This window comes from Lycorma delicatula, chromosome 1, assembly GCF_047948215.1.
Source record: "Lycorma delicatula isolate Av1 chromosome 1, ASM4794821v1, whole genome shotgun sequence".
Lineage (NCBI taxonomy): Eukaryota > Metazoa > Arthropoda > Insecta > Hemiptera > Fulgoridae > Lycorma > Lycorma delicatula.
The window spans coordinates 328,422,903-328,437,464 of record NC_134455.1 but is presented as its reverse complement, the minus strand read 5'-3'; the positions used below and the strand labels follow the sequence as shown (position 1 = coordinate 328,437,464).

Here is a 14,562-nt window from a genome sequence, read left to right as displayed (position 1 = left end):
TATCCCATTTTTTGACTGATTACCATACTTTCCTTTTTCTAGCATAGCTCTAGAACTATGAAGCCAGTAAATTAAAAGGAAAAGAAAGTTTTACTTTATCAAAACAGAAATGTCCACTAGTTTGGCTTTTTGTGCAGAGACTAGATCAGAGCAGATTCCTTAGACAGTTCCACAAACAGAGGAGGTTGTTTGTCCCACCAAGCTTCAATAAATATGTAGTTGCCCTGCTGACTCGAAGGTATCGCATGATTCCACAACAGATGAAAACAGGGTGGCTGACCCAACTCCAATGGCATTTGTTCAAACAAGACGAAATAAAGGATAACAAAAGTGGAAACAATAGGAAAGGGATTGACCTATAGAGAGCCTAATTCTGATCAGGGTAGTTTATCATCTTGCTCAGGAGCAGCATTCGTCTTAATAAATACTATCCCAGAGTTATAAATCCACCAAATAGATTAAGTTGATAAAGAAAAGGTTTTCAGTAATCCTATGTGAAGCATATTCCGAACACATATGTATAATTGAATTGAATGTTATTTTCTGTCCTTCCTAGCATTGTCATTCTAACATTCAAGTTGACTTGTTTTGAATTTTTAGATTTAGATTTTTAAACATTATTATATTGGATTGATTGTTTATTTGTTCATTAGTTATGTCTGAAAGAAGAACAAGAATGTGTAAGGCATTTAACAGTGGAAATTTAACATCTCAGTAAATAGGTGTGTGTTACAAAAAATTCCAATGGAATTTAAGTATACCATTCAAACTTGCTATTGAGCATGGAATTAAGGTAATTAGTAAGTATTAAAGTAATCTAACGTTGATGCTTTGTTCTATACAATCATTACACACTAATTTGTATAATTAATTCCAATACATAATCTCCTCAAATGGAGATCTAACTGAACAAATGATGGTCTAATTAGATACTCTTCCACACACCACGTAATTCTGGGGATAGGGAAAAGATCTCCTTTGTAAGGTTAATATACGGATGCTCACTACCAGGAGGGGACTTTGAAACACTAAGACTGACATGTGTACATGTGCAATTTTGTCTCATTTGGCAGTCCCTCTGAAAATGGATTGTCTGTTTTTAAAATATTTATCCTTTTCCTTATATTTAATCTCTTTCTGAAAGTTTGACTAAATATCCATTTAGGACATACTATGCACTTAAATTTATCTTCACAAAAACTGTTGAAATTATTGCAGTAATGCAGCTTGATAGGGGAGGATAGTTATTGTGAACTATGAAAGTTCTATTTCCTACTCAATGGTTATACAAAAAGTTCAAATAAGATTGAAGTGCTTAATCAGGCAAATCCAGGTTTTCTAATCCCCTGATATATACATACACTCAAAAAATACGTTATCTTTCTACATTTCATAAGCATTCTGCAATATTACAGTAATACATATTAAATTGATAATGTTATGAATTATAAAAAGACATATTTTCTAATATTCATTAAATACTTTAATTTTAATCTGAACCAAGGAAATAATGTATTTACTATAATTTCCATTCTTTATAACAAGCTGTTCAAAAAGTTTAAATTTTCACTATATTTCCAATCCATAAATATCTCTTATTCTGATACATACCCTTTCGGTTTATTACGAAGACAATAATCCATACCATGCTCAAATGCAAAAGCCAGATATTCCATACTACATGAACTCCAGTGTGTTGGACTCATAGAACTGAAAAACAGAAAAGAAAATCATTAAGAATTAAAATGGCATTATAAGCACTTCCAAAAAAACTTTCATGTTTGGATTTTTCATTTAATCCTCAAACAGTAGAAGCTTAATGGATGGTGAGAAAATCTGCAGGCAGCCAATAATGGTGTATATAATAAATCAGAACAAAAAGTTTTTTTTAATACAAAAGTTGTCTTTTTAATAAACTGTTAGAATTTGTTTTTTTATAGTAAAAAGAAGCAAAATATATCAGTTGTTGAATAACAAGCAAGTACTGTTGAATAACTGCTGCTTTGGTGATGAAGTACCTTGGTTAGGTTGAATTATTCATCTAGTTATGTGCTGGTTAATTTATTTAAATAAAAAGCCTTGAATTAGTTATGAATAGAAATTATATTCATTGTAGTTTTTGTTTATGTAATTCACAAATATATATCAATGATGAACAATGAGTTGTAACAAAACAATATGAGTCTTCAAACAATGCAACAAGACTGCCTGATTCTAGGGCGGAGCCAGCTTATATAATGCAGATGGAGCCAAGTGAGCCGCTAGAATCTGTGTGTGGTACAAAGCAGAGTGAACAGCCAGAAGCTGTGTGAGCAGTACGGAGCCACGTGAATCGTCAAGAGTTGTGTCTCAACATAACTGCCCACCAAAATCATTTGATGAATTTTTTTATAATATTAAAATTTCAATATTCTATATAGCAATATAATTGTAAATGAATGTATTATATAATACAGTCGATGAATAAATAATATAATATACGAGGTATGTTTTTAAAGTAAGTATTTTTTTGAAATTCCACTGCTGCTGTGATCGGCATTCCACACATGCAATACCCGCATCTGATGGCAAACCACAGACACCATTATGAAAATATTCGGTAGTGTTTATGTTTGTTTGTGAGTATTTAAAGTGCCTCCACTGATTGAGAATCCCAAGGAATGTGAAATACATGATGTGATTCATTTTCTTAGTGCTAAAGGCGTGAAAGCGGATGAAATTTATCGTCACTGAAGTGTATGGGAAAAACATTATGAGCACAATGGAATGGTATGAAAATGGGTTAGAGTTTTTAAAGATGACCACCAGAATGCTCATGATGAGGAACGGAATGGACGACCTTCTGACATTACTGAGGATTAGGTGCAGAAAGTTAACGTAAAAGTGAGAGAGTTTTTTTGCTATCTGAAGAGGTTCCTCAAGTTTCAAGAAGTGTTGTCAACACTTAAATTATCAAAAATTGTGACTGTATTGCTGTGGTTATTATGTCATGCAGCAGACTTCTATGACGACGGTGTTCAAAAGCTGGCTGTACGATATGACAAGTGCCTTAATATTGGTGGAAATTATGTAGAAAAGTATATTAAAGTACAGGCTTTCACAAAAAAATAAATTGTTAAGAACAGTGTACTTGTTTTTTTTTTAATTTCAAAACGATACCTACTTTAAAAACATGCCTCGTAATACACAATACTGCATAGAATATGCCATATTACAGAACAATAAACGAAGTTTAAATGTAAATATCTGTAAAATATAATATTACAATTAAATTATTGAATCTACACCTGGCTTAAAATTGTATTCCTACTCATTTCACATAGAGTAGAACAAATTTTTTTTTTAACAATGTAAATGAAGTTACCAAACAATATATTACAGATAATAACATGATTTAAATTACAATAACATAGAATGAAAAAAAAAATATCAACAAAAAATATTACTTAAACATATTATTTACACCAAACACTTGAGATTGGTAACAGGCTTAATTTATGCAGGTCTTAGACCTCTGCCTGTCATGATGAATCATAATTGGATGAGATTGAAAGAATCGTTTTCAGTAGTGGTAGTACATCATTAAAACCAATGCAGCTTTGTTCTTCATTTGAATGTTTTGATAGTGGCGCCAAATCTCGATAAGGATTATGTTTATTATTACTACCAATATTATTATTGTTTGTATTTTTAATGTTATTTTGATAATCAGGATTCTGTTGTCCTAGTGAATAAGGTAACACATTTAAATTTACATTAAATTTTAAGATTCGTTTTTGGTAGATGTGATTTCCTTTGTTATGAATTGAAGGTTTTCATTGGCATCTGTAGGTTTTCTTGCCATATTAATTCAATCAATTTTAAAATTACATTTTGTATTATATGAAGTACAGTAAACTCCTGATCTCTGTTGAGGTGGATGTAAGACACATGCTGTAGTACGCTCTATCATTCGAGGTTTAATTTACCTATTCAATTACCAGTTGTCAAATTTATTACCTTCTCAAATTCATACTTAAATTATTTCTTAATTTGCCTATCAAAACATTTCTTCCATTTCTCCCAATTTAGTAATCCAAAGATTATAAAATCATTTATTATTTTGGTAGCAGAATATATAAAACATTGTTTTGCATGCAACCAAAGTATCCAGCAGCTGAATCTCAATAATGAAATCTCTAAAAAAATTCACTAAATAAAGAAACTAGATCAACTGGCACCACTAAAACAGCATCAACAAAACCATATCCTGAAAGTAACTGATACTGCCACAAATTAAATAATTTCAAAATATCTCTTGCTCTTGTATAATGTGATTTAGTAAATAATTAATATCTATAACAATAGCATTATGAAACAATACAAGATGATTAGAATAAAGTAATAGCACCAAGAGGAAGAAGATAAAGAGTACAATCACATTTCATAGTGTCCACCAAACTGCTAGTCTCTAACTTCAATAGTATACAAACAAACATAAATAATGATTGATGAAGAAATAAAAATAATAATAATGAAACATAAATCATAAACATACCTACTAGAGGGTGCCATAATACATCTTTCCTCTGGACATTCACAACCTGCAGAATCATGTTCCATACCGAAGTTATGACCCATTTCATGAGCAACAGTAGTAGCCACAAGTCCAATAACTGGACTGTGATCCATGCTTACACCACCAGAAAATTCGAAAGTGCAGATTGGTCCTTTAAGAGCCTTTCCAACAACACCATTTTCAAACTGCATTCGACTATTAAAAAAAATATATATATATATATACATCTATACAACAAATTAAGAAATCTTCAAATTATCTTGAATAAAGGAAACTATAAAACCAGTGTATTTTATCTTCAATTACAAACCAAACCATATTAAATGAGAAAATTAGTTGGCAAACAGGTACACAAATGAACCTGTAGGGTATCTTGTGACAGCAATCAGTACGCACGATATTAAGAAAGAAAACAATTTTCTGACTTTTTTTTGGTGATAATGTGACAGATTATTAAGGATTATCAATAGTTTACGAAAGTTTATGTATAATACAATAAACTGTAGAAATATTGCAATCTTAATTAAATACGAAATCAACATATTAATTGCAATATTAACACCATCTTATTACCACAAAAAACTGATCAATCAACAATTTATCTATACATAAAATATAAAATGTTAAAAAATTATCATCTCATTTAATCTTTGTTACATACTTATACTTTTAATATTTAAAACAGGTCTTTTTAATCTAATACATAAAAATAGACTGGTAAACATATTTAAAAAAAAAAAATTAAGCACAATTCAACTTTCAATGAGCAGGTTAAAATTTTCAGTAATAATAATAATAATAATAATAATAATAATAATAATATCATCCATTCATTGTAAAAGAATGGTCAGGTATAAAGAATGAATAAATTAAATAAATTTTCAGTTTTATTGTTTTAATAGTCAAGTTTTCCATCTCAAATAGTTTTGTAAAATAACACAAGGCTGCAAAATTTGGGATAATTGATCCTATGTATTTTTTAAAGCTGAATCCGAAAATAACCTTCATTTTTTTTCCAACACATCAGGATTTTTTGCATATTGCAAAATTTGTAAAAAGTAGAAAATTGGAAAATGTGATACTATAAAATAAACATAAAACATTTTTTTTTTAATACATTAATATAGTATATTCACTTTTTTGGGGGGGTTGAAGATGACAAAAGTGTGAGAACTTGGCCGACAGGTTGTGACAAGACTTAACATGTAATATGTTTATTGACAGCTACCTCTGCCACTCATGCACCGTGCAACTACTTTCAATGCTGTTTCAACCATCAGCGAACATAAATACAGTTTTTTCTGTCCTTCATGATCAAACACGGTTTTGGTCAGTGGAAAATATATTTTCAGGCCATAAGGCAAACTTTCCGTTTTCGAAATGGCTTCAAGAGCCTGCAAAAATTCTGCAGATTCTTTTCATTACATTTATGGTGAGTTAATGGTGGAAAAACAAAAAGAAATACAAGTCTTGTTCAACAAGTGTAACTCATGTATTTCAGAGTGAATAGGAGATCAAGACAAAACATGAGCACTTCACTAAGTTTGCTACACAAGTGTTGAAGGACTTAAACAGTGGTCAAAGGGTGAACAAGGAGCGTTCAGATTTGGAGTTTCAGTGACGTGGCGAGAGCCACAAAATCACACTAATGACTTAATTTTGTTCAACTGCACGGTTTCAATTTGAAAATAAGAAAAAGAATCATCTATCCAAATATGTCATCTGCTTTGCGCCTGGTTCCTCATGGTCCAGACATACCAGTGCCAATTCCACCAGAAAATTTATCTGAATAGACAGTTCTACAATGATTTAAATGAAGATAACATCAAAGAGTACAAACCCGGAGATAGCTGTGCACCAGAGCTTTATTCACAGTCTGAACTAAACAATTTGGTCTGAGACTTACATCTGACCAAAGAAAATTCAGAATTGCATGGTTCGAGGCATAAAAAGAAGAACTTGCTGGCATCTGGCATCTCATTTTCCCAATTCAGGTACAGAGACCAATCAACTGTTTAGCTATAAGAATGCATAGTATAAGCCAAAAAGGTGAATATATTATATTATTTTATTACAAAAAAAATTTATATCTATTTTACTGCATCACCTTTTCACAATTTCTCAACTTTTTACAAATTTTGAAATTTGCAACTTGCAAATAAATCCTGATATGATGGAACAAAATGAAGGTTATGTTCAGATTCGGTGCTAAAAAATACAGAAGAATCAATTACTGAAAATTAAAAAGCACAACCATCGCAGGCTTGTGAAATCAATACATTTCAATATGTATGCCCTTCATTGCTCAACAAATGTCTAACTGATATTCAGTTTCTGTCCATACAAGATATAATTGCTTTCTTAATTCTTTCCTTAAGCGATTCACATAACTTTTGCATGTAGACAATTATTTTTAATATATCCCCACAAGAAAGAATCACAAAGGATTAGAGATCTGGACTTCTTGGAGGCCAGAGTATAGCGCCTTCTCAGCTGTCAATCTAACTGCAAATATTTCACTCAAAGATTGGCTGATGAATGCATTAAAATGTGGGAGTGCACCATTTTGTTGGAAATAAATCCAATGTACATTTTCAAGTTCATCCACTGGAACAGTCGTTTAACATATCAAGATACACATTTCCAATAATAGTTTTCAGCAAAGAAAAAAGGCTCAATTACACTATATTTCATTAAACCACAAAACAGCATTTAGTTTAGATGTGTCATGTTTTTTTCTCAAAAATTACATGTCAGTTTTCAGATCCCCTTATTTGTGAATTGTGACAATTAACACATCCATTAAGATGAAAATTAGCTTCATTCATAAAAATTAGGTAATTTAAAAACTATTCATTTTAAACAAATTTTGTCTAAAATTTTAACAGTAAATTAGAAAGGTTTTTTGTATCAGATGTTTTGATTTCTTGCGGTAGCTGAATGTGCAACCTTTATGAGTAATATTTAATGAATGGTTGTTTTTGAAATTTGTAGCTTGAGGCTTTGATGAGTGATGAATTTATTAGAGCTTCTGATTGCACACTAATTCATTCGATTGCTTTCTTCTGATATTTATGGCCTTCTAGACGATTCCTATTTGAGAACAAATCATTTTTTGTTTTTTTTTAACTGACTGAACTAGCATATATTATTTCCATGTAGTGGTACCATTTCATATGTACATGCATTGAACTAAAACTATTGATTTCCATTTGACAAGCCACAAAACACACTTCATAATTTTTTCTTGAACAGACAACATATTAAATAAAGAAACACACCTCAACAATACAGAAAATGATGCTGTGATTAAAATGGCTGTAACATAAAGTTTCTGAGTGGAAGCTTTCAGTGCTATCAACATAATTTTTCAAATGTTCTTAGTGCCTTGATCTGAACTAGTGAAGCTCCACTATTCGTTTATGATAACCCTGTATTAACAACCAGTTTGTGGCAAAACTGAGATTTTAAAATTAACAAGTATACATTAAAAAAATAAATTAATTTTTAAAAAAATAGGATACTGACGTGAGTAACTGAGCGTTATCATTGGGATACTCTTTAAAAAGTTGAGCACGGCGATAATGAAGGAAGTTGGTGAGGGTCGTGTCACCATTCTCTGATAATGCAATCTCATCCATTTCTGACCACACAACAACACCAACCAGTGCAATAAATATATTCAAAGGCATATATAACTGTACAAAAAAAAGAAAAATTTTTTTATTATTTTGAAATACAATATTAGGCTACAAATTGAAATGAATTCATTACTGTAAATAAGTTATGTAAAAACTTAACCATACTCCACTTATACTTGCTTACTAAAAGTAATATACTATTACTAACCTCTGGTAATGTGAGATCAACTCTTTCACAGTTAAAAATAAGAGAAAATTTATATACTACAGCAGATAAAATTTTATAAAATAAATAAACTTGGTCTATGGATTTACAAGTTATTAAGTGCATTACTTGCAGTGCTTATTTTACTTTGAGTAACATCTATTTTTGCCAAGCAAACAAACTCAAAACAAACCAATAAAAGTTATTTACATTACATAGAAAAAAATTCAAAAATTAAAATACATACATACATATATATATATTGAAGATAAATGTTACTCTAGCTTTAACCACTAGATTCAAGATTGCATTTCTATCACACATAAAATTTAAAAGCTTTAAAGAAAATGAAAAAAAAAAGATTTTGTTAAAAATACAGATAATATATATTTGTTTAATTTTATTACACATTTTGGTAGAAATTATTATACTCATTAAAAAAAAAAAGACATTACAGAAGAATAATGATTTGGTCTAGAATCTTGGATGATAATTTAAATAAACAGACTCTTAAAATAATAAATTATTTTAATAAAGTCCTAAGAGAATTTTACTGAACGAGCTATCTTACTATTTCACTGATTATTAAGGTCTATTGAGAATAAGATGGTCTATTTATTGATATCTCTTTTTAATATGACATTTAGTAATCGATTATTTTTTATTAGTTCTATATTAATTTTATGTTTATCTAATATCAATATTATTGTTTAAAAATATAAATAAAACGTTACACTTTTTAAATTTAACTAGTATCCTAAACTTATACATAAAATTAGAAATTTTAATTACAGACTTATTATATCAATTAATAATTTAAAAATATTTAATTATTATTTAATTTTTTTAATTGTAGTATAAACTGGTTTATCATCCCTTTTATTAATAAGTTTATTACATGTAGAAATTTGAATTTTTTTTGAGGGACGGGACAGTGGAAAAATATTATCATGAATAAAATAGAGAAATATCTGTTACTAAAAAATATTGTTGAAATTGTGACGAATCCTTGTTTTTCTGTAAATTTTAAATTATCTCAAGAAAAATGTTTGTCATGTTTAACTTTGTTTTATCAAAGATGGAAAGAATCTCTAAACGACTAAACTAAATAGCACTGCACAATAGACTTCCACTTTCTTCCAAGTTATTTTGAAGACAAACCTTACACTCTTTTATTTATACACTCTTTTATTTCCCAATAAAAAAAATTCTGTGTGTCTTATTGCTTTGTAAATTTAGTGCTTCTATACTAATAATTATTATTGTTCAGAATAAGATTATGAACAATTTTTCCTTTCTTTTTTTTTATCTTTAAATATCTTTATTTTGAACTTTATCAACCACCTTAAACCCAAGTTTACAGTTGGGATAGTTTAATCTTATTTAACTCGTTGAGCATCAACATCTAATCTGTCACACATTTAGAAAATTCATGTTTACTTAATTATCTTACAATATATTTTAGTGTTTTTTAGTATCATTTATGATAAAAAATATTATTTTATATTATAATATACAAATATAAAACATTTGTTTTAAATTTTATTAAAACCACTATAAATTTTTTACAAACAACTATCGACAATATGAAAGTGTCAAAACTGATCAGCGCAGCTTCACACGTTGCTTTTTACGTTCCATATTGCTGTGCTAGTTAATGTTTTCTTGTGTTTTCATTTATTTACAATAGTGTACATTTAATTTTTGTTTATTTACCAATGGTAGACCATTCGCGATCAGCTATTAATGATAATACTATTCAATGTGAACTCAATTTGGAATTCAGTGATAATGAAATTGATTTTTGTGATACAAGCAGTAGTAGTGGTTTACGTTTTACTGATAACAGTGACAAAGACCCAGATTTTAATCCAGAGGAACCTTCTGCATCATTTACTAGTAATATATCATTAAGACCTAGTATAAGTGAATCTAGTGATAGTGAAGAAATAGAAATGTGTGTGCCTAATCTAAAATGTAAACAAAGACGACGCCTAGAGGCAAGCCTAAAAATCCACCTAATAAAGTAACTATAAGTAAAAGTGATTCAGAAACAGATGATGGTGAATGTGATGAAATAGAGGAAGTTACAGACCCTGGGTTCTAACATTCATTTGATTTCAATGAGCTATCTGGATCCAAAAATTGTTCCCTCATACCTCTCATCCCATAGAATATTTCAATCCATTTTTTACTTCTTCTCTAATTGATCTTTTGTAACAGAAACTAACCACTATACCACTCAAGTCTTTTAATGGGTAACATAACATTTCACCTAGGTTACAGTCATGGAAACAGATCACCATACATGAATTTAAAGGTTTTTTAGCCATACTTGTAAACATGGGTTTGAATAAAAAGCCAGCAATTTACCTTTATTGGTCTACATACAATTCACAAACTACACCTTGATTAGCAGAATGCTTAGCATTAACAGATTTTATGCTATTTTAAATTTTTTTCATTTGGTTGTTCAACACAACAATACCAGAACATGGTGACCCTAATTATTATGATCCTTGAAACAGATTTTAACCTCTAATTGATCACGTTAACACAGTTTTCAAATTTTATTACATACCAAACAAATACATTTCAGCAGATGAATGTCTAATTGGATCTGAACATTACAATGAACTCTTACAGTACTTGACTAGTAAGCCTCACCATAAATGGGGCATTAAGTTGTGGATGATGTGCCTCAATTTCACATTACTGTTTGTCTTTTTTTGTTGTAGAGGTACTAAAAACAATGAAAGAGATGAAGTAAAGTTTAAGAGTCTTACATATAATGTTGTTGTTCGGTTACTTGAGATGGGTAACTACTTAAATAAAGATTACAACTTTTTTGTTAATATTTTTACATCTATAAAACTTGCTCAAGATCTTAATGACAAATGTACATTTTTATCTGGAACTCTTAGAAAAAACAGAAAAGGACTTCTTGATATGTTGAAGAAAAATGAATTTGAAGTAGGGAAAAGAAGTATTTGAGAAGGAATCATTCGTTACTCTTAGGGTATCAAGAAAAACATTCTCAAAAATGTCATGTAGTGCTTCTTTCAACAGAAAGATTCTGCCCAGGCAGAATCAAAAGAAAAAGTATACATCATAGAGATAAAAAGAGATAAAAACCAATAAATCTAACATTATTAAGAAATATAACCAATATTGACAATAATGATCAGGAATTGCACTGCTATTTAGACAAAAGGAAAACAATAAAATATTGGGAAAAGGTTGTTTTCAATGTTTTTGGTTGGAAGCTCTTGAATTCATATACTTTATATAAGAAAAATTTTAGCAATAGTAACACTACACCAATGAAGAGGTTGAAATTTACAATACTAATAGTAGAATCCTTCTCACAAGAATGGCTAGCTAAAAAAGCGGATAACCACGATGATACTGTTGCAGGCCGAACCTGCGAAAGAGTTAATACTCTTAAAAAAATACTCAAAAATAGAAAAATTACCTGGAAGAAAACAGAGAAATTGCTGTGTGTGCAGTGTCGCTGCTACAAAAACAGGAGGCACAAGAGAAAAGTCAAGATCTGTGTGTACAAAGTTCAAAAGCACTTTGTGTACTCTCTGTAGCATTTGTGATAAAATGTATTTTTCTTCTTTTTATTTATTTTTATATTATGTGCATATTTTTATTTAATAAGTTCTGTTTACTTTTCTAAAATTTAGAGTCAAAACCTTTATCTAAAAAGTTTAGAAACTTTGAGTCAAAAACTGTAGAGAATCACATGTAAAACGTTCCTCTGGATTAATTTTATTGAAATACAAAACCCATTGTCAATTGCTTATTTATGCATAGAATTTCATATAATTAAGTATATATGTATTAAAAAAATGTGTAAATTGTGGCTATGGTATTAAAAACTGAATTAAGATATTTTTGCATACTGCAGGACTGAAATTGGATCAAAAATATTTCAAGATATATTTAAAAAAATATTTTTTAGTATAAAAATTTATAATGCTTGCAAATATTCAGTAATGATTATAGCGTAAAAGAAACTATCTTACCTATATAAAAAAAATAATTAAATTTCATCTATTAAAACAGATTTTATGCATGTTTTAGTAAATGATTGCAAAATATGGATAACTGGAGTGACATTTTAGGGCAAAATTTGTGAATAATTCATGACGATCAAGGGGTTAAGGACAAGTTATATATTTTAGGGAACAAAATTTTTGTTATAAAATACACTTCCTTTGCATTATCTTTGGTAGTTGTCATTTATAACTTTGAAGACTTCATGAGCATCTGCAAATTTGTCATTTACATCTTCGCTCCTACCGTGCTGATTTGTAATCAATGATTTCAAGTAGATTCTAAGACACCTATATCTTATACTGTTCATATAAGCAATGAATGCAGAACATCCTGATTTTACAAACAAATAATGTAAATCCAAACATTTCTGACAGACTGCTCTTATAAGAGTCTAGTGTATAATAAATGCAAGAAGTTGTTCCTACTCAATTGTTGTGTAAGTCTAATTTGAGTTTCTTTATTAGTATAGTGCTAAATCTCTCAGTGAATGCTATTAAAAAGAGAAGCAGTGAATCTGTCACATATTTTTTCCAGGAGGGTATGAGCCATACATAATGTTTTGCTTTACCCTTCATTCAATACCAGAGACTGAAGAACATATTCTCAACTTCTTTTAGCAATAATTTTAGATGTCTCATTTTGCCTATCTTAATTGTCATTAATATCTAAATCGGAAAATTCAGCTAATTTAAATCAAATGTCAATTTCAAAAAATCAGTAGTTATTTTTCTGGTTCAATTTCTAAATAAAATTTTATATACTTCTGTCATCTGTTATTACCACTACCAATACAAAACAAAAGTGAACTTTCCTAGGATAAAGTGAAATATTATTACTAAAGCACAGCACAATTTAAATAATACAAAGTCCACTCAAAATAAGATTAGGTCTCACTAAAGTACCAGGTGATAGGTGTCAGCTATGATGAAAATTCTGCATATATTTCTCCATTAGTAATAAAATATTCTTAAATATATTTACAGATAGTAGAAAGAATTCTGAAAAAATACATTAGGTTTGAAAATAGTAATTTACTGTATTACAGTTTGAACAATTAAGTGATTTAAAGAAAGAACTTGAAAATTATGAATATTTTGACCCTCCGTAGGATTAATTACAAAGCTTTGGTATTTTGCAGACTTTGATGCTTTCATTTTTATTCCAAAACTGAAATTTAATGAATATTAATTTATTTTAGATTATAGTCTAATTCTGTATAGATTATGTGATGAGGCTTCAAACAGGGGCCAAAGTGGTTTTAATAAATCTAGATTTTATAGGAGTCTCATGTACACATACTTTATACAAAAAGATTGAGATGGGTTATTTCATCAGTTAAATTTTAAAAATTTTATTTTTAACTTACAGCATTAATGATGTTAGCTATATTTTTGCAATGTGTATATACTTTAGGAAGGCTCTCACCAAGTTCTTTATAATCTCTATTATCAACAACAAGCACTAATTCAACATATCTTGACATTTTATTAGCATTGTATGGTCCACGTATATCCTGAGCATCATCAGATCCATCAGACCTTTTATACTGAAAAAAAAGAAGAAAAAATAAGCAATTTTAAGAATACTGTACGTATTATCGACTTAATATACTAATATTATTATTTTATCAAGTCCAATAGGGTTTCATAACATCTGGAATGGTAGAAGAAATCAGTCATAAAATAGTACTTATAAAAAAGAATACCTTTTTACTAAAATAAAAAATTGCAAGATGAAATTCTTAAAACACAAAATACTCCTTGTTGTCTTCAAAATAAAGAAGTATTTACTTCACTATTTTATATTCTTTTAGGCAATCAAAATTCCTTTCTTCAATCATAACGTAGTCATCTAGATACATCAGTTTATATAGAATAGCAGGCACAAATGCATTCAGTACTACGTGTGCTAAATTGCCAAAAAAAACTTTATTTTCCTGTATTGAACAAGTGTAAACGACTTTAATTTTCATGATTATTTTCCAAGGAACTTATTATTATTTATATTTCTGTAATCTTTATGTAGTATTTATATTTATTACTTAATCTGTAACATATGTTTTTTTTTTAAATAAGAAAAAGTTCTCAAGA

The 14,562-nt window shown here is 29.1% G+C and overlaps 1 protein-coding gene across 1 annotated transcript in view; it reads right to left on the bottom strand.

The window, feature by feature from the left end:
* Positions 1–14,562, bottom strand: part of Meltrin (disintegrin and metalloproteinase domain-containing protein meltrin) — a 216,279-nt gene that overhangs the window by 62,036 nt on the left and 139,681 nt on the right. The window contains exons 8-11 of the mRNA XM_075382115.1: positions 13,839–14,018; positions 8,087–8,256; positions 4,538–4,753; positions 1,612–1,710 (exon numbers count right to left, since the gene is read on the bottom strand). Coding sequence (XP_075238230.1) covers positions 1,612–1,710; positions 4,538–4,753; positions 8,087–8,256; positions 13,839–14,018 — 665 coding nt within the window. The remainder of the gene's footprint in view (positions 1–1,611; positions 1,711–4,537; positions 4,754–8,086; positions 8,257–13,838; positions 14,019–14,562) is intronic.